At 48.3% G+C, this 25945-nt stretch overlaps 1 protein-coding gene across 4 annotated transcripts in view; it reads left to right on the top strand.

Moving 5' to 3' along the window:
• Positions 1-25945, top strand: part of DNAJC27 (DnaJ heat shock protein family (Hsp40) member C27) — a 60348-nt gene that overhangs the window by 20777 nt on the left and 13626 nt on the right. For 2 of the 4 annotated variants that reach the window (XM_060186666.1, XM_060186665.1), the window contains exons 4-7: positions 198-263; positions 5013-5177; positions 6449-6571; positions 12776-12936. In XM_060186666.1, coding sequence (XP_060042649.1) covers positions 198-263; positions 5013-5177; positions 6449-6571; positions 12776-12936 — 515 coding nt within the window. Of the gene's footprint in view, positions 1-197; positions 264-5012; positions 5178-6448; positions 6572-12775; positions 12937-16831; positions 20120-25945 lie in introns of those variants that run through there. The other 2 variants (XM_060186664.1, XM_007516752.3) reach the window with 2 other exon arrangements.

Below are 25945 nucleotides of genomic sequence, written 5' to 3'. Positions count from 1 at the left end.
CATCACAGACTTTAGGAGTTGGAGGATGACCCTTCTTTCCTCTTTTTTTCCTGTCTGTCTTTCTACATACCTATCAGAGCACCGCTTAGCTCTGGCCTATGTTGGTGCTAAGGATTGAATCTGGGGCCTCAGAGCCTCAGGCATGAAAATCTCCTGACATCCACTATACCGGAAATGGTTCCTTTCTTTTTTGCCAGGGCACTGCGCAGCTCTGCTGTCTTATAGTGGTGTGGAGGATTACACCTGTGACTTCAGAGCCTCAGGCAAGAAACCTTCTGCATGACCACTGTGCTTCCTCCTGCCCTTGATTATTTCTAATGATGGGCTCAAGCTGCTTTACAAGTTAATTCTTTATTTAAAATAATATTTATTTTAAAAAATCTAGATTGATAACTTTTCCCTTATGAAGATTGCCTTTATTTAACTTTTTACCCCATATCACTGATACTAATTTTATTTAACTTTTTGCCTCTAGGCTTCTCTGGGCTTTATGTCCACTGCTCCCAATGGGACACACACGCACACGCACACGCACACGCACACGCCCCAAAGAGGGTGAGAGACATAGAGGGAGGGGTAGCACAGCACCCACAGCACTACTCAGCACAGCACCCACAGCACTACTCAGCACTCATGACGCTTCCCCTTTGCACAGTGCTCCCTTGTGGTGGCCCGTGACACAGACCCAGGTCCTCCTCCACATTAAAATGGGTGAGCGACCCACCAGCCCCCCTGGCCTTTGTTTGGTTTGGGTTTGGGTTTTGATAGAGATAGAGAGGCAGGGACAATGAAAGAGAACGCAGCACCGAAGCTTCCTTGAATGCAGTGGGGCCAGACTCTTAAGCTGGGTCGTGTACACGGCAGAACAGCTCTTCAAGTGAGCTGCTTTGCCGGCCCCTCTGGTCTTTATGAAGCCACATAGGCTACTCCTGCGCTTCTCTAAGAGTCTCTCTGACACTGCCTAATCTGCTTTCCAGCTAAGACACTGTTCATTCCCACCAGCCATTTAAACCTGCGTGATCCTCTCGACATCCCGAGTAGGTTATCTCTGCTTAGCTGCTCAGAGCCGTGGACACGGCATTGCAAAGACTGCCTTGACTTGTGAAAGACAGAGTGTTCCGGCACCTCCCCTCATAAGCCACTAGATTCTTGTTGATGCAGTCTGAAATCACAGTAGTTCTTTTCAACAGCTCACAAAAATAGAAGTATAATTACTAGACGCGCTTGGAAAGCTCCCCTTCCGCAGTCCTCTGCTCTCAAGCACGCTCTGCCGAACATCTTCTGTCCTTTTGACAGAGCTCACCCTCATCTTCTGCTCAGCCCCGAGCACCTTAGCTCAGCACACCCCTGGGGAGCCCCCCACAGCTGGTCACAAGACCTCTCTCTCCATCAAAGCCTCCGTGCTTGTCCTCCATCAACAAGCTTCCACTGTCACCAGGCCTTCCGACGGGTTTACCCAGAGGGCCTGTTGCAAACAGACAGTCCAGCTAGTGTGAGAGAGCCGCCTCAGAGGTCGTGTCAAGCAGAGCTGAGTGCTGGGGCTCCTTAGCAGGAGCTGGAGAGTTTACTGAAACTGCCTGAGGCCTGGCAACAGCATTCTCTAACTCATAGGCTAGAAATGTTGCCTCTCTACTTTAGCCCAGTTCCCACCATCCTGTTGAATTAACTTTGAATAAAGCAGTTCTGCTAGGACTAACATCAACGAGCTATTTGGGAGATAAGAATAATAACGCTGTAGGGACTACTGAAGATATCTGCTTGGAGCATTTTACAGAGGTCTTGTTGAAACTCAGGCTTGAGATAATTAAGCACTCCAGGATATCTAGGTAGCCAGCTGCTGAGCCCAGACCTGGACTCATGCGCCTTAAAAGAGAGATCTCTTTACACACAAGTCTCTGGACAGGTGCTGGCTGTCACTCTGCGTATAGTCTAGAAGGGAGGGCAGCCAGATGCGCCACTAGCCAGAAAACTGGACACACTGTCGGGGCACAGTGAGGATGTCATTCTGCTTAGCCGGGCGGAGGCCTGGATGCTGATGGACGAGACAGAAAAAACTACATGAAAGATAGTCTTCCAGCCAGGCCTTGAGAGACTAAACGCAAAGAGATGTTCGAGTCCAGGTGGGGGTAGGAAAGGACAGTGCAGAAACAGTAGCTGCTGGCACCTGGGCCACCACCCAGTTCTGAAGTCCTGGAGGACCCGTCAGAGAAATGAACGCCTGAACTTCAGAGGTCTGGCAGGAGGAAAATACAAAAGAGCTTTTAAGCCAGAGATTTAAAACAGCAGCTAGACGTTGTGGGTGTGCCGGCAGAGAGATTGCCTAGAAGACCGGTGCCGTCAAGGGGCAACTGACAAAGCGGGACGCTGGCTGGGGAGGCCCCTGCCAGGCTGTGTCCCTGCGGACAAAGCACGAGGAAAGCCGCGGAGGTGAGCTCCCCCTGCTGGCCGACGCAGGCAGTGGCGGGCGCCCCTCTGCCCTGGAGGTTCAGGAGCTGGAGTCAGGAGGGGATAAGCCAGTGCTTCCCGTTACGCAGCCCATTGGGAGCTTCCTTCAGGAGCCTCAGCCGGGAGGATGCAGACCACAGTGGGAGCGTAGGTGAAAGCTCGGGCGAAAGGGCTCGCCTTGGAGGTGTGGAAACTGAGTGGTGGGTAGGTAGTGGTGTTGAGCCCGGAGGAAGGGCCGATAGAGAAAGATGGAGTGCCTCCAACAGGATCTGGGGGGTTAGGGTGGCAGACTGAAGTGGGGACAGCGGAGAGGAGTTGGTGAAAGAGGAAGAGTCAGTACCTGGAGAATGTAGAGTGCAGGAGCCCTACAGTAACAAGGGCGTGAAAAGATGGTGGTCACCAGAGGTGGGGAAGGGGGCAACCTGAGCCTGACCTGGCGCTGGAGCTTGGGGCATGGTGCCATCAGGCCTGTACTCGTGAAGGTGTGTAGGGCCACAGCTTAGTGGCAAGTCAAGAAATCTTGTTTTGGAAAACAAGATATTTGACGCAAAAAGGCAGAAGCCTTGGGAGCTGGGCAGTAGCGCAGCGGGTTAAGCACAGGTGGCACAAAGCGCAAGGGCCAGCGTGAGGATCCCGGTTCAAGTCCCCGGCTCCCCACCTGCAGAGGAGTCACTTTATAGGCGGTGAAGCAGGTGTCTTTCTCTCCCCCTTCTCCATCTTCCCCTCCTCTATTTCTTTCTGTCCTATCCAACAACAGTGACATCAATCACAACAACAAGAGCAACAAGGACAACAAAAGTGGGGACAAAATGGCCTCCAGGAGCAGTGGATTCACAGTGCCAGCACCAAGCCCCAGCAGTAAACCTGAAGGCAAAAAAAAAAAAAAGGCAGAAGCCTGTTTCTAACTCCTGCAGGAGGGCCACAGGCAGAGTGACTGCCCTTCCTGGCTGATGCTGATCCTGGGGAAACTGCTTCCGTCTCTTCAGGATAATGGGCACTCACAGGTTTGGCCCGGTGCCTGTTTCTGCTCATGTGTGGCACGAGGGGGTCTTCCTCCCTCACCACATCACCCGTGTCTGAGTCCCACCCGGAAGTGTCTGAGCAGATCACACAGCACAGGGCAGGGCCTCTGTCAGGGTTCTTACTGAAATGTTGGCCCCAGACCCCTCCCCCCCATCCCTGTTCTTCTCAGCCTGTCATTGCTTCTGCCACCTCAGTGTGCCCTGGCTCTGTGTCCTTCCCCCGAGCAGCAGACATGCCCCAGAGACAAGTCTCCCTTTCTAAGAAGACAGGGACCAATGATGAGGGAGGAGGGAAGAAGGCATTGATACCTGCTGTCCCTCAGGCACCGCGGCGACCCTCAGAGTAACCTTGTGAAGTAGGTAGGATTGTCCCCACTTTAGGGATGAAAAACTGAGAAGTGTAGTGACATGCCCAAGATCACACAGCTTGGAGCTGTGAACCACGCGGTTGGACTCCAGAGTCTGCTCTGCTCCATCGCACTGCACTAAGGCACCAGGTTCACAGTTCTGGAGTTGGTGTGCAGACACAGGAGGGCGCTTCCTGGCATGGGGACATATAAATCTCAAGTGGCATACAGGTGTCTGTCGCACGTGTTATGACTTTTACCTTGGGTTCTCTGTAATCACTCACTCTTCTAATTCTTCCTAAGAACCTCAGTCTAGGGAGTCAGGCGGTAGTGCACATGGTGCAAAGCGCAAGAACCGGCTGTAAGGATCCCGATTCGAGCCCCTGGCTCCCCACCTGCAGGGGGTTCACTTCACAGGCGGTGAAGCAGGTCTGCAGGTGTCTATCTTTCTCTCCCCCTCTCTGTCTTCCCTTCCTCTCTCGAGTTCTCCCTGTCCTATCCAACAACAACAATAATAACTACAGCAATAAAACAGCAAGGGCAACAAAAGGGAATAAATAAATAAATATTTTTTAAAAAACTTTTTTTAAAAAAAGAACCTCAGTCTAAGTACTAGGTGGTGGTGCACCTGGTTGAGTGCACATATTATGTATAAGGACCTGGGTTCGAGCCCCTGCTCCCCACCTTCAGGGGGGATGCTTCATGAGCAGTGAAGCAGACTGCAGGCGTCTATCTTTCTCCCTCTGTATCTCCCCCTCTCCACTCAATTTCTCTTTGTCCTATCAGATAAAATAAAGAAGAAAAAGAAAGAGAGGGAGGGAGGGAGAGGCTGGCCTCCAGGAGTGGTGGACTCAGTGCTGGCACCAAGCCCCATGATAACCTTGGCGGCCAACAGTAATAAATGACCCTTGCTCCGTGTAACCTGTGTTCACGTAAGGCCTACTTGCAGCTGCAGCCTGGCTGCCTCTGGGGGCTGGAACTGGAGTGGGGAGGGCGGGGCAGGAGGCTGTGCTTTCCCTCGCCAGCAGAGTTGATGCTGCTGCTCCGATTTTGTAACAGTCCCCCAGAGACCCGTAGAGAGAGACACACAGCAGACGGGACGGCCACACCAAAGAACACACGTGCTAAGTTAGTGGCTGTGCGGGCGGCTTCCTATCTCACAGGACCTACAGTCTGTGCCCCTGTCCCTCCCGCGAAGGTCCGCAACGAGTTCTACAAGGACACACAGGGCGTGATTCTGGTCTATGACGTTGGGCAGAAGGAGTCCTTCGATGCCCTGGACGCGTGGCTGGTGGAGATGAAGCAAGACCTCGGGCCCCATGGAAACATGGAGAACATCGTGTTCGTCGTGTGCGCCAACAAGGTAATGCTTTCGTGTGGGACGCTCGGCCTTCCAGACTCCTTACTCTGACTGCTCTGGGCTTTGGAGACAAATGAATAAAGATTCTTCCTCCTCCTCCTCCTCCTCCTTCTTCCTTCTTCCTTCTCCTTCTTCTTCTCCTCCTCCTCCTCCTCCTCCTCCTCCTCCTTCTTCAAAATTATCTTTATTTATTCATTGGACAGAGACAGCCGGAAGTCAAGAAGGAAAGGGGAGATAGAGAGACAGATATCTGCAGCACTGCTTCATCACTCGAAAAACTTTCTCCCTGCAGGTGGGGACTGGGGGCTCAAATATGCATTGTAACGTGCGCTCAACCAGGTGCGCCACCACCCAGCCCCATGCCTGTAGTTTTGTACCTCTGGCAAAACCCCATTCCTAGACTCAAGCTTTTTAAATAAAATTTCATTATTACCCCATAATGATAATGGGTCCATACTCCCAGAGGGATGAAGAATAGGAAGACTTTCAAAGGAGGGGAGGGGACACTGAGTTCTGGTGGTGGGAACTGTGCTCCTCTTATTCTGTGGTCTTGTCAATAGCTCCATTTTATGAATAATTTTTTTTTAATTTTTCATTTTTTTAATTTGATAGGACAGAGGGAAATTGAGAGGGATGGGGAGATAGGGAGAGAGAAAGTGAGAGATACCTGCAGACTTGCTTCACTATTGGTGAAGCATCTCCCCTGCAGGTAGGGGCCCGGGACTTGAACCTGAGTCCTTGTGCATTGTAACATGTTCACTCAACCAGGTGCACCACCACCCAGCCCCCCAAAATCCTTATTCTTAATGTAAGAATCGACAGCTTTTCAAACCATGTGATTCTAAAACAAAACCTGGTATATCAGGAGTTGTATACTTTAAAATAATAATAAAATATGTAGCATTTTTATTTATGTATTTATTTATAAGGTAGAGAAATTGAGAGGGGAGGAGAGGGAGAAAGAAAGAGGCCTGCAGCACTGCTTCACAGCTCGAAAAGCTTCCCCCCTGCAGGTGGGAACCAGGGTCTGGTGTCTCTCTCACTCACAGGCCGAATTCATTAAGTCGTAAAAGAACAAAGGCTACTTGTCGCCCGCCCGTGTGAAGAACTCACTAAGACCTTGCTGGACCTGTTCTAGGGGAACAGGGTTGGAATCTTCGCTGCCCCCCCCCCAACTTTCTTTTTCCTTTTTGTCTCCACTGATAAACGATAAGCATACTTAAGCCAGATTCTGTCACCTCACCCCTGCTCGGCATCCCCATCTCCTGTTGCAGATCGACTGTGCCAAGCACCGCTGCGTGGATGAGAGCGAGGGGCGTCTCTGGGCCGAGAGTAAGGGCTTCCTGTACTTTGAGACCTCGGCGCAGACCGGAGAGGGCATCAGTGAGATGTTCCAGGTGAGCCCGCGCTTTGGGGGTACCGGGACTCGTGCGCGCTTGCGTGCGTGTGCGGGTGTGTGCGTGTGTGTGCATGCGTGCGTGTGTACACGCGTGTGTGTGTGCGCGTGTGTGCGTGTGTGTGCGTGCGTTCGTGCGTGCGTGTGTATGAGAGAGAGGACCCCCCCCATCCACTGTTGATCCTCGACCAGTCCTGGATGATCATCAGTGGCACGTGGAGACCTTTTCCAAAGCCAGACGCTGAGCTACAGGAGGCTGGGGCTGGGGTGGGACCCAGAGGTCCTGTCTTGCTGGGAGCTCGTCAGGTGGTGCTGATGACCTTCCAGTTCAGCAGCCTGTGCAGGTCACCTGCTCAGTGGGACCAGGGTTGCCTCCAGCCCTGCCTTTGGTTAATGCTGCCCCACTCGTGCTGAATCAGATTCCCAAGCTCCCTCCCCGCCGCAGGTCCAGCCCTGTGTGCAGCCCGTTGGGTGAGCTAGGGACTAGGAGGTGACCACTGCCCAGCCCTGCCCAGCCCTGCAGGCACACGTGGGGCGAGCCGTCACCAGCCAGGAGGCAGCAGAAGGGCACACTCACAGCCCAGCCTGAATAGGGGATCACTTATTTAAAACTCACTGCCCTTGGAGGAGACTATTTAAAACATTAAGTTGGGGAGTCGGGCGATAGCGCAGTGGGTTAAGCGCACATGGCGCAAAGCGCAAGGACCGGAGTAAGGGTCCCGTTCGAGCCCCCGGCTCCCCACCTGCAGGCGACTCGCTTCATAGGCAGTTGGAGCAGGTCTGCAGGTGTCTGTCTTTCTCTCCCCCTCTGTCTTCCCCTCCTCTCTCCATTTCTCTCTGTCCTATCTAACAACGACATCAGTAACAACAATAATAACTATAACAACAATAAAAAGACAGCAAGGGCAACAAAAGGGAAAATAAAATTAAATTTAAAAAATTAAAAATAAATAAAAATAAAAAATAAAACAGTGAGTTGCTGGGTCAAGCCAGCTACTAATCACAGATGCATGCAGAAGAATGCGGTGGCATGAATAATGCATTTTTCCCTCATGAATATATATGATATTTGGGGAAATTGTAGCATTTCAGATAATGTAGCTATACTCTAAAGAGGTGGGTTTTTTGTGTGTGTGTCTTTTTTTTTTTTTTTTGCCTCCAGGGTTATTGCTGGGGTTTCGTACCTGCACTGAGAATCCACTGCTTCAGGAGGCCATTTTTCCCATTTTGTTGCCCTTGTTGTTATCTTTATTGTTGTTATTTCTGTTGTTGCTGCATAGGACAGAGAGAAATGGAGAGAGTAGGGGAATAAATAAATATTTTTTAAAAAATAAAAATAAAAAAGCAAAAATAAATAAGTAAATAAGGTAGGGTTTGGCAAAATAGCTCACTGGGTAAGAGGCTGCTTTACCATGTGCGTGACCTGGGCCGGAGCCCAGAGGAAACATCAGTGCTATAGTCCCTTCCTCTCTCTCTCTTTTTTTAAATATTTATTTATTTATTCTCTTTTGTTGCCCTTTTCTTATCATTGTAATTACTATTGTTGTTGTTATTGATGTTGTTGTTGGATAGGGCAGAGAGAAGTGGAGAGAGGAGGGGAAGACAGAGGGGGAGAGACAGACACCTGCAGACCTGCTTCACCGCTTGTGAAGCGACTCCCCTGCAGGTGGGGAGCCGGGGGCTTGAACTGGTATCCTTACAGCAATCTTTGCGCTTTGCACCACATGCGCTTAACCCGCTGAGCTACCACCTGACTCCCAAAACAGCTTTTTTTTTTCCCAGTGAATCACCAACTTCTGGGAAGGACAGGTTTTGAACCTGAAAACTCTGTCTGTCTCAGAGTCCACAGGCAGAGCCACTACTCCAGCCTGTCAGTGTGCTCATTCTCTCTTTCTTTATGAGATCTTTTTTTTTTTTTTTTTAGTTATCTGACAGTACAGACACAAATTAAGACAGGAAAGGGAGGGAGAGAAGGAGAGAGGGAGAGAGAGAGACAGAGAGAGAGAGAGATCTGCAGCACTGCTTCACCACTAGTGAAGCTTCCTGCTAACAGGTGGGGACTGAGGGTCTTGAATCTGGGTCCTTGCGTTATAAGGTATGCGCTCAACCAGGTGTGCCACCACCTCTCTCTCTACCCCCTAATTCCCTATCTCTATCTTTCAACAACAGTAACAATAAAGTAAAAAAAGCAGCTACTAGGGATAGTAGAGTGCACACTTGACCATGTGCAAGGGATCAGCGTGGGAACGTTGTGTAAAGTGGTGGAGCCATGCTCTGGTGTCTCTCCCCTTCCTGTCTCTCACTCACTATCGGGGAGAAAAAAATAAAAAGAGCCTGCTTGGAGAAGTGGAATCATACAGGACTCAGGCCCAAGTGAAGCCCTGGCAGCAGACGGAAGACGAGAGAGGATTAGGAAGCCTGTTCAGGAGGAGTTGGAAGGAGGGCTGCCTACTCTTTCCCGACATACCCAGTATATGCTTCGTGTCAGGAAGGAGCTTGGTGGTGTCTTGTTCATGTTGTGACTAGAAAGTAGCACTGACATGAGCTGAAGCCAAATCAGCCTTCCTTTTGTCCTGGACCTGCGTGACTTTTCCTTGGATCTCCTTCTCATCTGGCAGGGCCTCTAGGTCAGGTTGCCAAGTCAATTAACTGCTAAGAAAGAGAGAATGATAAGGAATCTAAGAGAAAGATAGAAAGTTTAAGAGGATTATAGGGACTATAGAAATATCTGAAGAAGAGGACTATTTTTAAAAGAAACAGGAAAGAGATCTTACTTAAAAGCAAATACAGGAGGGAGTCGGGCGGTAGTGCAGCGGGTTACCTGCACATGGCACGAAGAGCAAGGACCGGCAGAAGGATCCAGGTTCGAGCCCCCGGCTCCCCACCTGCAGGGGAGTCGCTTCACAAGCGGTGAAGCAGGTCTGCAGGTGTCTGTCTTTCTCTCCCCCTCTCTGTCTTCCCTCCTCTCTCCATTTCTCTCTGTCCTATCTAATAATGACGACATCAATAACAACAACAATAATAACTACAACAACAATAAAGAACAACAAGGACAACAAAAGGGAAAATAAGTAAATATAAAAAAATTTTAAAAAGTAGATACAGAGTACTAAATTAGTATTTTGAGAGACATTATTCAGTAATAAGAGCTGTGCATATGATGTGAAATGTGAACAGGTTCAAAAATAGTCTCACTTTGAAAGCCCTCACAGAACAGGCAGAAACTCTGACTGCTTTACGGGAAGAAAAGACCAGTAAACAAACAAAAGAGTCTCAATCTCACTTGTAAGAAATAAGTGTTTAGGGTGGGGGTAGATAGCATAAGGGTCATGCAAATAGACTCTCATGCCTGAGGCTCCAATGTCCCAGGTTCAATCCTCCACACCACACCATAAGCCAGAGCTGAGCAGTGGTCTGGTTAAAAAAGAAATGTTTAGGTTGGGGAGACAGCAGAATGGCTCTGCAAAAAGACTCTCCAGGGAGGCGGGCGGGGGCGCAGCGGGCTAAGCGCAGGTGGCGCAAAGCGCAGGGACCCGTGTGTAAGGATCCCGGTTTGAGCCCCCAGCTCCCCACCTGCAGGGGAGTCGCTTCACAGGGGGTGAAGCAGGTCTGCAGGTGTCTGTCTTTCTCTCCCCCTCTCTGTCTTCCCCTACTCTCTCCATTTCTCTCTGTCCTATCCAACAACGACGACATCAGTAACAACAACAATAATAACTGCAACAACAATGGAAAACAACAAGGGCCACAAAAAGGGAAAATTAAATAAATAAATAAATAAATAAATAAATACTCTCCAACCTGAGCTCTGAAGTCCCAGGTTTAATTCCCAGCACCACCACCAGCCAGAGTTGATCAGTAATCTGATATTTCTCTGTTTCTTTCTCTCTCTTTAAAAAGGTTACCTTGAAGAGAACTTGAAAGAGTGGGGTAGTTCTGATTTTATAATTCCAGTACTATTTGATTTTTCCTAGCAATGTTCACCTACTTAATTTTTTTCTTTTTTTATTATTGATTTAATAATTATTGACAAGACTGTAGGATAAGAGGGGTGCAATTCCACACAATTCCCACCACCAGAGTTCCGCATCCCATCCCCTCCATTGGAAGGTTCCATAGTGTTTATCCCTCGAGGAGCATGGACCCAGGACATTATGGGTTACAGAAACTGAAAGGTCTGGCCCCTGTAACTGCTTCTCCGCTGGACATGGGCATTGGCAGGTCAGGTAGATCCATACTCCCAGCCTGTTTCTTTCTTTCTTTTTTTTTTTTTTTTTTTTTTTTGTTACCAAAGCACTGTTCAGCTCTGGCTTATGGTGGTGCAGGGGATTGAACCTGGGGCTTTGGAGCCTCTGGCATGAGAGTCACTTTGCATAACCATTATGCTATCTATCCTCTGCCCTCTCAGCCTGTTTCTATCTTTCCCTAGTGGCATGAATCCATGGGTTCTGAGATCATGATCAGATTTATGACTTTAAAGAGTTGCTCACGGGGGTGGGGGAGGGGCGATAGCACAGCAGGTTAAGCACAGGTAGCGCAAAGTGCAAGGACCGGCTGTAAGGATCCCGGTTCATGCCCCCGGATCCCCACCTGCAGGGGGGAGGGGTCGCTTCACAGATGGTGAGGCAGGCCTGCAGGTGTTTATCTTTCTCTCCCCCTGTCTGTCTTCCCCTCCTCACTCTATTTCTCTGCCGGGATAGCCTGAGGGTACTTCTTCCCGAGCTAGTGCTCTCTGGGTTGGAGAGAACTCAACTGGAGCCGATCTAGGCTGCTGTGTGGGAGAGGGATCAGGAACTCATACCGCACTAACTTCACAGGAGATACACTCTGGAACTCTCGGAGCCGGAAAGCAATTTCCAAGTGTCTTTAATCAGAAGAGCAGCTGTTTTTATACTCTCCAAGTAGGGTGGAAACAGGATGTGATATAGAGAGGGTGAAGCGAAAAGTGACTGGTGGAAGATCAGGGTGTGACAAGGAGAGGATCAGGGTCTGACAAGGAGAGGGGGTGGAGCAGGTGAGAATTCTACCACTAAACCACCAATGCCCTGGAGGGAGTGTGGTGCTTTATGTAAATGTAAAAGTGATTTATGTAAATAGACCAAAGCTTTGAATGGGATTAAATCTATCCCTATATAGGCATATGGTTAAGCAGAAGCCAGGGGGAGCTGGCATACTACCCAACATTTCTCTCTGCCCTGTCCAACAACAATGGCATCAATAACAACAATAGCTAGAACAAAATGGGAAAAAGTGGCCTCTAGGAGCAGTGGATTCGTAGTGCAGGCACTGAGCCCCATCAATAACCCTGGAAGCAAAAAAATAAAAAGGGTTGCTCACCAGTGTACCCTGGAACCCTACCTCTCCACAGCCCTGTACCACCTACTCATTTTTAACCTCAAATGTGGTTATTTAAGAGCAGGAGTAAGAGTCATTTAAATTTTATTCCTTATGCTTTTTGTGTGTGTTTAAATATATATACTTAAATGTCCACGTATTTGGATAAAAGAAAAAAAACACAAAGTATATATTTGCTGTATCATGAATCTTAGGAGCTATTGGAATCACATGTTACCATGCACAAAAGGACCTGGGTTCAAGCCTCCACTCCCCACCTAGACAGAGGAAGCTTCATAAGTGGAGTGGTGAAGCAAGCCTGGGGGTGTCTCTCTTTCTTTTTCCTTCTCTATCTCACCCTCCCATTTCAATTTTTCTCTGTCTTTTTTTTTTTCTTTCCTCCTCCAGGGTTATTGCTGGGCTTGGTGCCTGCACCATGAATCCACCGCTCCTGGAGGCCATTTTTTTTTTCCCCCTTTTGTTGCCCTTGTTGTAGCTTCGTTGTGGTTATTATTATTGCCCTTGTTGACGCAATTTGTTGTTGGATAGGACAGAGAGAAATGGAGAGAGAAGGGGAGAGAAAGACAGACACCTGCAGACCTGCTTCACCGCCTGTGAAGCGACTCCCCTGCAGGTGGGGAACCGGGGGCTGGAACTGGGATCCTTACGCCGGTCCCTGCGCTTTGCACCACATGCGCTTAACCCACTGCGCCACCGCCCGACCCCCACAATTTTTCTCTGTCTTATCAAATAAAATAGAAAAAAAAAAAAAAGAGTTACTGGGATAGGCTAAAAATTCATCAAGTCAGTTCTTGAGATAAATTCTGAGTTTCACAAAATCCATTCTTCTTTGGAATGTGTTTTCTTTCTGCAGACCTTCTATTTGAACATCTTGGATGTGTGTGAACATGGTGGGAAGCGTCCAGCCACAAACAGCAATGCTAGTTTCACCAAAGAACAAGCAGACACCATCCGCAGGATCCGAAACAGTAAAGACAGCTGGGACATGCTGGGGATCAAACCTGGGGCTTCAAGGTAAGCGCTGCTCTGAGGTACTGAGTGCTGAGTTCTATTCTGGACAATAACATAATCATCAGTACTGCACGTGCACTCTTATCTTCCTGTCACTGGCCAGAAATATAAGCATGGATGGAAACAGGTTACTTAGTAACTCTCCTTCACTGGACTCCCTGAATACCACAGAACGAAATAAGGCTGGGGAGACAGAATAAGGGTTCTGCAAAAGACTTTCATGCCTGAGGCTCCAAGGTCCCAGGTTCAATCCCCAACATCACCGTAAGCCAGAGCTGAGCAGTGCTGTGGTCTCTTTGTGTGTGTGTGTGTGTGTGTGTGTGTGTGTGTGTGTGTGTGTGTGTCCTTCCTTCTGTATCTCTCTCTCATTAAAATAAAATAAGTAGGAGACTGGGCTGTGGTACACCCAGTGGATTTATTGGTTTATTAGCGAAAAAGAAAGAAGCAGCACCTCACTCTGGCATCTGCAGTGTCGGGGCTCAAACATGGGACCTTCCACATGGAAGTCCTGTGTCTTTCCACTGTACCACCTCTTTGAATGCTCCTTTCTTCTTTTTCACCTTCATTCCCACTGAAGAAAAAATGGGTTTTAAAACTTCAAGTCAGCACCAGCATAGCACCGAACATCTGATCTCTCTCCGTCTTCATGCTCAGAAGGAAAAGGGAGAAGAGAGAAGTTACTTGTCATCCTGACTTGTCAGATGTTACTTTATTTTTAAATGCAGGCAGCCCTTTGGGATTCCTTTTTTCTTTCTTTTTTAAATTTCTTTATTGGGGAATTAATGTTTTACATTCAACAGTAAATATAATAGTTTGTACATTCATAATATTCCCTAGTTTTCCATATAAAAATACAACCCCCACTAGGTCCTTTCATCCTTTTTGGACCTGTATTCTCCCCCACTACCACCCACCCCAGAGTCTTTTACTTTGGTGCAATATGCCAGTTCCAGTTCAGGTTCTATTTGTGTTTTCTCTTCTGATCTTTTTTTTTTTTTTCAGTTTCTGCCTGAGAGTGAGATCATCCCATAGTCATCCTTCTGTTTCTGACTTATTTCACTTAATATGAATTTTTCAAGGTCCATCCAAGATCACCTGAAAATGGTAAAGTCACCATTTTTTACAGCTGAGTAGTATTCCATTGTGTATATAGACCACAACTTGCTCAGCCACTCATCTGTTGTCGGACACCTGGGTTGCTTCCAGGTTTTGGCTGTTACAAATTATGCTGCCAAGAACATAGGTGTACACAGATCTTTTTGGATGGGTGTGTTGGGTTCCTTAGGGTATATCCCTAGGAGAGGAATTGCAGGATCATAGGGTAGGTCCATTTCTAGTCTTCTGAGAGTTCTCCAGACTGTTCTCCACAGAGGTTGGGCCAATTGACATTCCCGCCAGCAGTGCAGGAGGGTTCCTTTGACCCCACAACCTCTCCAGCATTTGCTGCTGTTCCCTTTTCTGATGTATGACATTCTCACAGGAGTGAAGTGGTATCTCATTGTTGTCTTTATTTGTATTTCTCTGACAATCAGAGACTTGGAGCATTTTTTCATGTGTTTCTCGGCCTTTTGGATCTCTTCTGTGGTGAATATTCTGTCCATGTCCTCTCCCCATTTTTGGATGGGGTTATTTGTTTTCTTGTTGTTGAGTTTGGAAAACTCTTTATATGCTGTGGTTATTAGCCTCTTGTCTGATGTATGGCATGTAAAGATCTTCTCCCATTCTGTGAGGGCTCTCTTGGTTTCTTTTGCTGTGCAGAAGCTTTTTAGTTTGATGTAGTTCCATAGGTTGCTTGCCTTAGTCTTCTTTATAATTGGATTCATTTCATTGAAGATGTCTTTAAGATTTATGTGGAAAAGAGTTCTGCCAATATTTTCCTCTAAGTATCTGATAGTTTCTGGTCTAACATTCAAGTCCTTGATCCACTTGGAATTTTACTTTTGTAACTTGTTCGCTCAACCAGGTGCAACACTGCCCTGCACCCTCAGGTTCCTGGAATTTACTTTTGTATTTGGTGAAATACAGTGGTTCAGTTTCATTCTTCTGCATGTTTCAACCCATTTTTTCCAACACCATTTGTTGAAGAGACTCTGTTTTCCTCATTTAATAGTCTGGGCACCTTTGTCAAAGATTAGATGTCCATAGGTGTGGGGGCTTACTTCTGGGCTCTCAATTCTGTTCCACTGGTCAGTGTGTCTATTCATGTACCAGTACCAAGCAGTTTTGATGACAGCGGCCCTGTAATACAATTTGAGATCTAGGAGTGTGATGCCTCCAGTTCTGTTCTTTCTTCTTAAGATTGTTTTGACAGTTCTAGGTCTTTTCTTGTTCCAGATCAGTATTTGTAGCATTTATTCTATTCTCCTAAAAAATGTGGTTGGGATCTTGATGGGGATAGCATTAAATTTGTATATTCATTTTTGATGATGTTAATTCTTCCAACCCATAAACATGGACTATCTTTCCACTTCTTTGTATCTTTTTCAATTTCCTTGAGTAGTGACTCATAATTTTCAGTGTACAAGTCTTTCACATCTTTGGTTAGGTTTATTCCTAGATTTTTTGTTGTTGTTGTTTTGTTGCTATAGTAAAAGGAATAGATTTCTGGATTTCAACTTCTTATACCTCAGTGTTTGCATAGAGGAATGCCACTGACTTTTGAATGTTAATTTTGTAGCCTGACACATTACTGTATTGCCTGATGATTTCCAAAAGCTGCTTGCTGGATCCCTTAGGTTTTTCCATGTATACTATCACGCCATCTGCAAATAGGGAGAGTTTGGCTTCTTCTCTTCCAATCTGGGATTCTTTATTTCTTTTGGTCTCTTTCTTTTTTTTTTCTTTTTTCACTGCCTACAAGGTTACCACTGGGGCTTGGTGCCTGCACAATTAATTCACCACTTCCAGTGGCCAATTTTTTTTCCCTTTTTTATAATATATCTTATTTGATAGGGCAGAGAGAAATTGAGGGGAAAGGAAGAGAGAGAAAAAGAGAGACCTGCAGCACTGCTTCAACATCCATGAAGTCCCCCTGCAAGTGAGTGGGGGCAGGGTTGCAGCCGGGCCCTTGCACATGGTAACAGATGCACTCAGCGAGGTGTTGATGCTGCTTTCCTCACGTGGAGGGAACCAGGTGACCCCGTGTGCACAGCACTAGGCTAACTGGTGCCTCTTAAATGTCCTTTTAGACTCCTGCAGACTCATTCTCGATTCTTCCATTTCATCTCTAAAGGACAGATAATTGGCTCTAAAGTTAAGACTATTACTTCACTTTTAATTAACTTAGAGCCATAGTCATCAAGGGAAAAGAAACTTTTTATGCCTTACTTCTTGACTGTGGGGGCAACTGAAATCTACCAAAGTGAGCAGGACTTTTAAGTTTTATATCCTTATCCAACTTGGCATATACTTTCCTTTTAAGGATTTACCTTATTTATTTTATGAGAGAGAGGCCAGACTGATACACGCTGTGCTGAGGACTGAACTCAGGACCCCAGGCTTGCAAGTCCAGAGCTCAGCTGTCGTGCCACTCCCAGGCCAACCTGTGCTCTTCTTACCTTTGCTCCCCTGGGCCTGTCAGACTAACTCTGCATGTTATTGAGCATCTCTGGGCAAAAACTAAGGATTTGAGGTTATTGGGTTTTGGGTTTTGGGTTTTGGTTTTTCCACTGGGGTTATCTCTACAGCTCAGGGCCTGCATGATGAATCTTCTACTTGTGGGGGCCGTTTTTTCTCCCTCATTTTGTTTGACAGGACAGAAAGAAGCTGAGAGGGGAGGAGGGAGAGAGACAGGGAGAGACACCTGCAGACCCACTTTGCTGCTCATGAAGCTCCCCCCCATCCCCGCAGGCGGGCCGGGGATGCCTTGTCACTGACCCAGAGCTTTGCGCTTTCCCAGGGACGAGGTGAACAAAGCGTACAGGAAACTCGCGGTACTGCTCCACCCTGATAAGTGTGTCGCGCCCGGCAGTGAAGACGCCTTCAAAGCCGTCGTGAACGCCCGGACAGCCCTCCTGAAGAACATCAAGTAGGCAGCAGCCAAGCAAATGCTCATGGACTCTCCCTGGAGGGGAAGCAGCCAGCCTGGAGTCTTCCCACCACAAAACTCACCGCTCGCTCCCTCCCTCCTGTGTCATGGTGTCTAGATGAGTCGTGTAGGTGGCCATCATCTCCTGGAGGGTTTCCGGGGAGTCGCAGTGGAGACAGCCAGGCGCCACTCGAAGGCACACTTCATTTCATGTTTTCAGATGATCTGAATTGTTCTGCGTCTTTGGTAGGCTCTGTGATTGTCACATCCCTTAAGCACTTTGCTCAGGAAACTCCATGAGGTTGGAGGCGGAGAGTAAAGGAGGACCCTTGCACTGTCATTTAACTCACCATGAGAGAAGGAAACAGTGCCAACACCCCTGAGCGCTTGGTGGAACCTCACAAGCAGATTGCTCTGTTCACAATGAGGATTTTAACCCCAGATTTCCAATGAGCTGTGTGGAAGCCTGAAGGCGATAGCGTTTCTGGACTGTTCACTCTGCTCCCTCCTCAGCCACCAGAGGGCGACAAACCCATTAGAAGAGAGCTGTTGGGTGCCACAGGCCTGGCCTGGCCCTAGCCAGGGTGCTGGCAGCCGTGGGGGTCACACCAGGAGTCAGGAGCTCTTGCAGGCCATGCCAGGCCGTGTCCACACCTCCGGAGGGCTCAGGCATGTTTGGTGCCCTGGGGATGGTGACACCCATGCCAGGCTCAGCCTGCGCCTCCACTCCCCTCCCTCCCTCCCTCAGAAACCTGGGCCTGGCACCAGTCGGCCTGCAGAGGGATGGGGGTGAAGGCCAGTGTGGGAGAACTCCCTGCCATTTTACTTCAGTTCCAAATCCCCAACGGTAACAGAGCCAACGCTAACTTCACGCAGGGAAACGCCTCCTCCTGCCTGTAGTCTCCTCGTGCCCACAGGGCAGATGAAGGTCCGGGTGGGGCAGCCTCCCCAGAGCTTAGCCCCAGGCCCACCATGACTCAGCCCCCTCGGCTCTTACCTGGGCGGCCTTTCAGCTGTGGCCAGGCTTCACCAATTGGGGCTGTAAAGGCCATGGAATGTCACTGGCCGTGAACTACAAACAACTGTCTTGGTGTCCCAGACAGCAGCTCCCTGGTGGCCCGGGAGGAGAGCTCCTCCTTGCTTAGTCGGGGCCCTCCGCGGTCTTCTAGATGCTTCCCCTCCTCTTAGCGGCTTCACTGCATCCAGCTTCTCCTTAGGATGCCTGTGAACCATCTTCTGATCTGAGCTCCTGTCAGTGCTCTCAAAAATTCTTTTTTTGTAATGAGTTGAGATCTGAGATATTATTTCCTGTGGGATTTTCCTCTGACCTTTTAATTTTGACTAGTTTCTCGGGCTGCAGGACTCAAGCCCCAAGTTCTTCTGCACCTCAGTTTTGCTTTCAACCGTCAGTAGCCGAGAAGCTGTGAAAGGCAGTTCTGTTCCCCCCACAGCAGTTCAGATCTTAGGAACCTGGCTGCCCACACTGCACTCAGTCTCAGATCCATCCCCTCACCCAGCAGAGAATTCTGTGATGCTCTGTTCACATCCTTTCAGGACAAGGGACTTGTAAGAGGTAGCTTGAACTTAGTTCCTAAGTCCCGGGGCTCAGCTCCCAACACCTTCATTGTAAATGTGAAGAATGGCCACGTAGCACTTCAGTTAAGAAAAGAGTATAAGGCTGGAGCACCCTAGGATTTTTTCTAGTGGCCACAATCCTTGGGTAGAATTCAGAAACAGGTGTGACTTGCAACGAAAAATGTATCTGGCTCAGACTTGAGTCCTAACTCAACAGACCTCTGCGTTTTAAATTCTGGTGCCAACATGTACTTTGTAGCTCAGCCTCATTAAAACTCTTGAGCCAGCTCAGATTTCAAAAGACATCATGGAGATTAGCAACAAGCAGAGTCATTTCAAAGGCTAAAGCCATTTTTATAGCATATCTTATTTTTTCAAAAAAGAAAAACGGATAAAAATTTGAACAGCTGTTACTGAAGGGAAGCCATCTGAGTCACCAGGAATGAGCACTTTTCAAAGTGTTGCGCAGTCCCTGGGGACATGTCCAGCCTAGGCCCGGCCCATCTAAGCACTTTAAAACACACTCTCCTTTGTCCCTCTCTTCCGGTCTCCTCTCCCCTCTGCTTCCTTTTCAGTGGACGTTTTCCTCTGTTGACTCACCGTGCACCTCGGCAGAGCCCTTTGACTTCTCCACAGACTTGCTTTTGGTGGCCTGGGAACTTAAGAGACCAGACTTGGGGTGGGGGGGGGGGGGCGGTTCTGCCAGTACCAAGAGACACAGCTGTGTAGGCTGCACACTATTCTGTAAGGCTGATGTGGGCCTCAGCAAATGTGCTCTGGTATATTTCCATGCATTGACTTTTCCCTCTGGCAGATGTCTCTTTGTGCCTGTCGCTGTTCAAGGGGCCATAAATGGGGCGAAGAAAGCCAGAGTGAGCGAGCGGCCCCCACAGCACTTAGCATTGAGCGTGGCTGATCCTCAGAACCGTGACAACAGCTAGAGGGAGGGAGAGGCCTATATCTTGCTGTCGAGGTAGAGCTGGCTGCCGTGCACAGGGCGCCTTTGGCAGCAACGCTGCTCTTCTTACAAGAGACTTGAGTCGGTGCTGTTCACTCTCCCCCACTGACTCCATCTCACTCGCTCTGAGTTGGCCAACTTGGCTGGTGAACTTGGAAAGTGTATTTAGTCGTGACACCTAGCCCCGTCCCTGCACACACTCCTGGTTGGCATCTAGCACAAGTGTAAGGCACGGTGCGTACTGTCAGCCGTACTCGGTTATTTCCATTAGACGTCTAGAGAAGACGTAAGCTCCATTAGACGTCTAGAGAAGACGTAAGCTCACGTGTGCGTGTGGAGACGTTGCCTAACTAGCAGTGCGGTAACCAGTTGTGCAGTAGGAACCGTTGATGGTGAGCCGACCTGGGTGGCTTGGGGCTCGCTGTCCACATCAGCCTCCTAGAATGTCCTCCCCTCAGACTGGGAACAGTCTCTAAGGAACCCCTCTGATCTTACAAGGTAATTCTCATATTTACCTTCTGTTGAAATAACTATAAATGTTAGCTCAAACGGCTGTTTGTCTTGTATAGAGAGTGTCATATGTATTTAAGTTGTGTATTTTTATAAAATAAAGCAAGATCACAAACTCTGGTCTGTGGGCTGCGCTTATTTGTGGAGACACTGGTCTCCGGTGTGAAAACGTGCTGATCCAGAAGCCAGTCGAGTCCTGCACCAGCTGCGCCCCCAGACAGACATCTGGCTCTGGCCTGCACGTGTTAACATGGAGGTTATCCTCACCAGTCCACGAGCTGTTCTGGTCTGCTGTGAAACCGAACTGGAAAGCCTGGTAGGGCCCGGCCTAGGAGGTGGTCTGATTCTGTGACTTCGAGCAAGAGCTGGATGCCCAGGGAGAGAAACATACTTTCTCAGCCGTGACCCTGCCCTGCCCGGGGAGCTGGTCTACCCTCCAAACTGCTCACATGCTCCAGAGGGGAGCCGCCAGCTTCTCCCACGACCCGCCTCTTCTCCTCCACAGGACACGAATGCTATCTCAGCTGAATGTCGGCATCTCTCCCTGGGATCTTTCCAGACCAGATCTAGAAAAACAAAGTGCCTCTCAGTAGGACCGACCATGAGCCCTGCTGCGGCTGACCAGCCTGACTGCAGCTGAGAGGACGAAGCAGAGCAGCCATAGGAAAGAGTCCTGGTGACTAAGACTTTCCATGCAGCCCTGAGGTTTCCTTCAAAGTCCACCACCACCCAGAGCCCTTCCTCTGAATCTTCACCCATTTTCTGCTCAGCTTAGTTGCACTGTGCATTCTGTCACTATTAAAACCAAAAGACAGCAAGGGAGGGTCGGACGGTAGCGCAGCGGGTTAAGCGCACGTGGCGCGAAGCGCAAGGACCGGTGTGAGGATCCAGGTTCGAGCCCCCTGGCTCCCCACCTGCAGGGGTGGTCACTTCACAAGCGGTGAAGCAGGTCTGCAGGTGTCTGTCTGTCTCTCCTCCTCTCTGTCTTCCCTCCTCTCAATTTCTCTCCGTCTTATCCAACAACAACAATGATGATAACAAGGGCAGCAAAATGGGAAAAACGGCCTCCAGGAGCAGTGGATTCATAGTGCCGGCACCGAGCCCCAGCAATAACCCTGGAGGCAAAAAAAAAAAAAAAAAGACAGCAAGGATCATGAGCAGGGATGAGAAAGCTGGTGGGCACACTGGCGCGTGTCAACGTCTGTCGGACCGCAGACCACAATACAGCCAGCAAGGCACACAGCCTCGTACTTGACCACCTGCAAGTGCCATACTTCGATCACCCCGGGGAGGGAGTTATGACATTTTGAAGAAGGGCTCCTTTTTTCTGTAGGTTTACTTTGTAAAGGTTTCTCCCCACCCCTCTTCCTGCTTCCTGCTTTATTGGATGGTTTAAATTTTTATTTCTGTTTTCTAGGACTTCAGTTACTTCAGTTACTTTTTTCCCTCTGACTTTAAAAACTGATTGTAGCAAAGGAAATACAGTTCTCTAGGTGGTAGAGGTATAAGAATAAGATGTAAATGTTTATTTCTAAAGAGACAAGTGTTTTGAGGACTTTTTTTTTTGAGGACTTTTTAAGATGCTGGATTTTGCAATTAATATCCTGATTGCGCCTACAGCTTAGTCACTATAGGTTATTAAAATGGTCTATTATGGGGGCCAGGTGGTAGTGCAGCAGGTTAAGCACACATAGTGCGAAGTGCAAGAACTTTCACAAAGATCCTGGTTTGAGCCCCCAGCTCCCCACCTGCGGGGTAGGGTCGCTTCACAATTGGTGAAGCAGGCCTGCAGGTGTCTATCTTTCTTTCCCCCTCTGTCTTCCCCCCTCTCAGTTTTTCTCTGTCCTATCCAACAACAACAATAATAGCAACAACAATGGGAAAAAAATGGCTTCCAGGAGCAGTGGATTCATAGTGCAGGCACCGAGCCCTAGCAATAACCCTGGAGGCAAGAAAGAAAGAAAGCAAGAAAGGAAAAAAGAAATAAAGAAAGAAGGAAAGAAAGAAGTGCTCTTTAAAAAAAAAAAGAATTTAACCTCTAACATTAAACAAAATTCAAGTTTCCATATTAGCCTGAAGAAATGGTTCTATTTTCTTTACTTTTTATGTTTATAATTGAAGTGTTACTACATCTTCAGAAGCAAGTTAGTCCAGGATAGTATGTAGCATTCAAATCATTTTAAGTAGTGTGAATCTCAAAGCCAAGCAGTTAACATTCTAATCAGTTGACTATTCTAAAAGATGCTGTGACTATATATATGCATCCAGAACAATTTTTCATATGATGCATTAGCAGATGGGGGCCGGGTGGTGGTGCACCTGGTTGAGCGCACATGTTACAATGTGCAAGGACCCGGGTTCCAGCCCCGTCCCCATCTGCAGGAGGAAGTCTTTGTGCGTGGTGAAGCAGTGCTGCAAGTGTGTCTCTCTTTCTCCCTCCCTCTCCGTCTTCCCCTACCATCTCCACTTTCAGCTGTCTCTATCCAATAAATAATAATAAAAAAAATTTTAAAGAATTAACAGAAGTAGCCCACCTAACCATTTGTACTAGGGAAGAGAAAGCAAAGTCTTCTGTGGCTGAGAGAAATTAAGATGAAAAGTGCCTTCAGATTTATTTCATTTCAGATGTTATCAGACAGCAAGCTGTGGCCATCCTGCTAGTTTCAGAGTAAAAGAAAAACAAAACAAAAACAAGAAGTCGACCAGATGCTTAAAGAGGAGAAACCCCCCAGGTTCAATCCCAGATGTCACTGTTGTTTTGGGGCAGAGGTGTGTGTGTATGTGTGTGTGCGTGTGTGTATGTGTGTGTGCGTGTGTGTGTGTTTGTGTGTGTGCGTGCATGTGCACGTGTGTGCATGTGTGTATGTGTGCGCATGTGTGTATGTGTGCGCATGTGTGTGCGTGTGGGTGTGTGCGCGCGCGTGTGTGCCTCTGTGTGTGCATGTGTGCGTGTGTGCCTGTGTGTGTGCGCTTGTGTGCATGTGTGCATTGTGTATGTGCACGCATGTGTGTGCGTGTGGGTGTATGCGCATGTGTGTGTGCCTGTGTGTGTGCTTGTGTGCATGTGTGCGTGTGTGTGTGCTTGTGTGCATGTGTGCATTGTGTATGTGCGCGCATGTGTGTGCATGTGGGTGTGTGTGCGTGCATGTGCCTGTGTGTGTGCTTGTGTGCATGTGTGCGTGTGTGCATGTGTGTGTGCCTGTGTGTGTGCTTGTGTGCATGTGTGCATGTGTGTTTGCTTGTGTGCATGTGTGCATGTGTGCGCATGTGTATGTGTGTGGGTGTGTGCGCGCGTGTGTGCTTGTGTGTGCTTGTGTGCATGTGTGTATTGCGCGTATGTGTGTGCTTGTGTGCGTGTGTGCATGTGTGTGCTTGTGTGCATGTGTGCATGTGTGTGGTAAAAGACCACAGCACCAAAACTGCCTTCAGTGCCCTGGACACTGGGCTCAGCCCTGGGTCGAACACATGACAGAGCAGCACACAATCCGAGTGAGCTATTTCTCTGGCCCAAAGGTCTCTGCTTTAAAACAGACAGTGGGGAGGGCAGGTGGGGCACCCAGTCGAGCACACACATTACCATGTGCAGGGTCTGGACCCCCGGGTTCAAGCCCTAGCCTCCACCTGCAGGGGGGAAGCTTCACAGGCAGTAAAGCAGGACTGCGGGTGTCTCCCTTTTTCTCTACCTCTTGATCTCCCCTCCTCTTATTTTTTCCCTCTGTCCTATCAAGTAAAATAGTAAAGTTTTAAAATAAATAAATAAACAAATAAATAGTGGTTCCGGAGGTGGCACAGTGGATAAAGCATTGTCTTCTCAATCATGAGGTCCAGAGTTCAATCCCAGGCAGCACATGTGCCAGGGTGATGTCTGCTTCTTTCTCTCTCTCTCTCTTCTCTCTCTGCCTGTCTTTCTCGTGAATAAATAAATAAATTCTTTAAAATAAATAAATAAAGAGGAAGAGACTCATCTTAGTGGAAAATTAAGGCAAAGTGTCTCCCTCCTGGCTAGCAAGGAGCAAACAGAAAAGCCCCGAGACGAGAGTGTTGCTTGTTGACCAACAGCTGCTCCCGTTTCCCATGAGCTCCAACAGGGCGCCCCGGTTTTACAAAAGGTCAAGGGCAGGGGCCGGGTGGGGGCGCATCTGGCTGATCACACAGTACAGTGCACAAGGACTTGGGTTCAAGCCACCAGTCCCCACCTGCAGGGGGAAAGTTTCACAAGTGGTGAAGCAAGGTTGTTGGTGTCTCTCTGTCTCTCTCCCTCCCTATCTCCCCCTCCTTTCCATTTCTGGCCGTCTCTATCAAATAAATAAAGATAATTTAATTTTTTTAATGTGGAAAGCGATGTTTTATTAGGATTAGTTGATAAGGTGTAAGAACATTCTTCCTTCTAAAAGCCCCTTCCAGGCAATCCCTGCTCAGGATGGAGCAAGTCGTCTTACTATGGTCTCTGTATCAGACACTGGGGGGTGGCGGGGCCTGCTCAGCTCCAGGAAAGCCTGCTTCTGGCTCCATCCTGGTGCTCTGTGCCAGTGGCTGTGCCAGGAAAGGACTCTGCCCAGTGTCCTAAATTTAGGCAGTTTGGACATGAGGCATGAATGAACTACAGCTTCATGCAGTGAGGCACAGAGATGAGCTGCTCTTCATGAGAAGAGGCATGAGTCAGGGAGATAGCATAGTGGTTCTGCAGAAAGACCTTCATGCCTGAGACACCAAAGATCCCAGGTTCAAACCCCAGTACCACCAGAAGCCAAAGTTTAGCATGCTCCAGTTTGAGGGGGTTGAACATTCACTCAAGAAACGTCTGAGCAGAGGTTGAGTGGTCTGGGACACAGCTTGCAAGATTTACCAGTTGAGCTGCTGTCAGTGAACAAGAAACCTCTGGGTGGAGGTTGAGCCCACTGGGGAAATGCAGGAAACCTCCAGTTTGGGGGGTGAGGGGCTGAGCATTCTATTCAGCTAGCATGCAAAAAGCCTCCAGGTAGAAGGTGAGCGGGCTAGGGTAGTATACATCTATACACTTTAGGAGAATCTCTCTGTATCTTTCTGTCTCTATTTCTCTCTCTCTCTCCCTCTCCCCCATATATATATATATATATATATATATATATACAGAATAACTAAAATTGTAATTCCCTAAAAGAAAAGAGTCCACCTTGGAACAGATTACAACAAATAGTCCATTCAGATTGATGGTAAGATACTGAGCTGACCATAGGGTCCAGGATAAAGAAAATTCAGTATTGTCTATAGAGGCCACAATGACTGACCCCACTGGGTGGGGTGGGGGATCAGGATAAAGGGAACACGTGGTTATTCTCCATGACACCTGCAATCTCTGTGCTTATTAACACTTTGATGTAAAAGCATCAGGCGCATTCTTCATCAAAGAAAAAGAAATGAACAAGGAGAAAGACTTAATGATACAAGGGCAGAAAGCTGGGCTCTTGAGAAGGCTAATTGGCGGAAATATTAGGGGAAATATTAGCGATGAAAGATTATTAAATTGTATCTAATATCTGAAAGATAGCCTAAGAGAAACTCCCAGTAGCAGAAACAGTCAAATGTCTTTTCTCTTTGTTTTGTTGTGCCTCCAAGGTTATAGCTAGGGCTCGGTGCCAGACTACAAACCCACTGCTCCTGGCAGCCATCTTTTTTTCCATTGTTACTGTTGTTGGATAGGACAGAGAGAAATCGAGAAAGGAGGGGAAGATGGGGGTGGGGGGAGAAAGACAGACACCTGCAGACCTGCTTCACCACTTGTGAAGGGACTCCCCTGCAGGTGGGGAGCCGGGGGCTCAAACCAGGATCCTTATGCCGGTCCTTGCGCTTTGTGCCACCTGCGCTTAACCTGCTGCGCTACAGCCTGACTCCCGCTGCGGTTCTTCTATACGGTGCTGGGTTCATAGCTGAACTGCACCTATAACAAGGCACCAGCCCTGCCA

This window comes from Erinaceus europaeus, chromosome 3 (genome assembly GCF_950295315.1).
Source record: "Erinaceus europaeus chromosome 3, mEriEur2.1, whole genome shotgun sequence".
NCBI lineage: Eukaryota > Metazoa > Chordata > Mammalia > Eulipotyphla > Erinaceidae > Erinaceus > Erinaceus europaeus.
The sequence above is the reverse complement of the archived record's forward strand: the minus strand, read 5'-3'. Positions and strand labels throughout refer to the sequence as shown.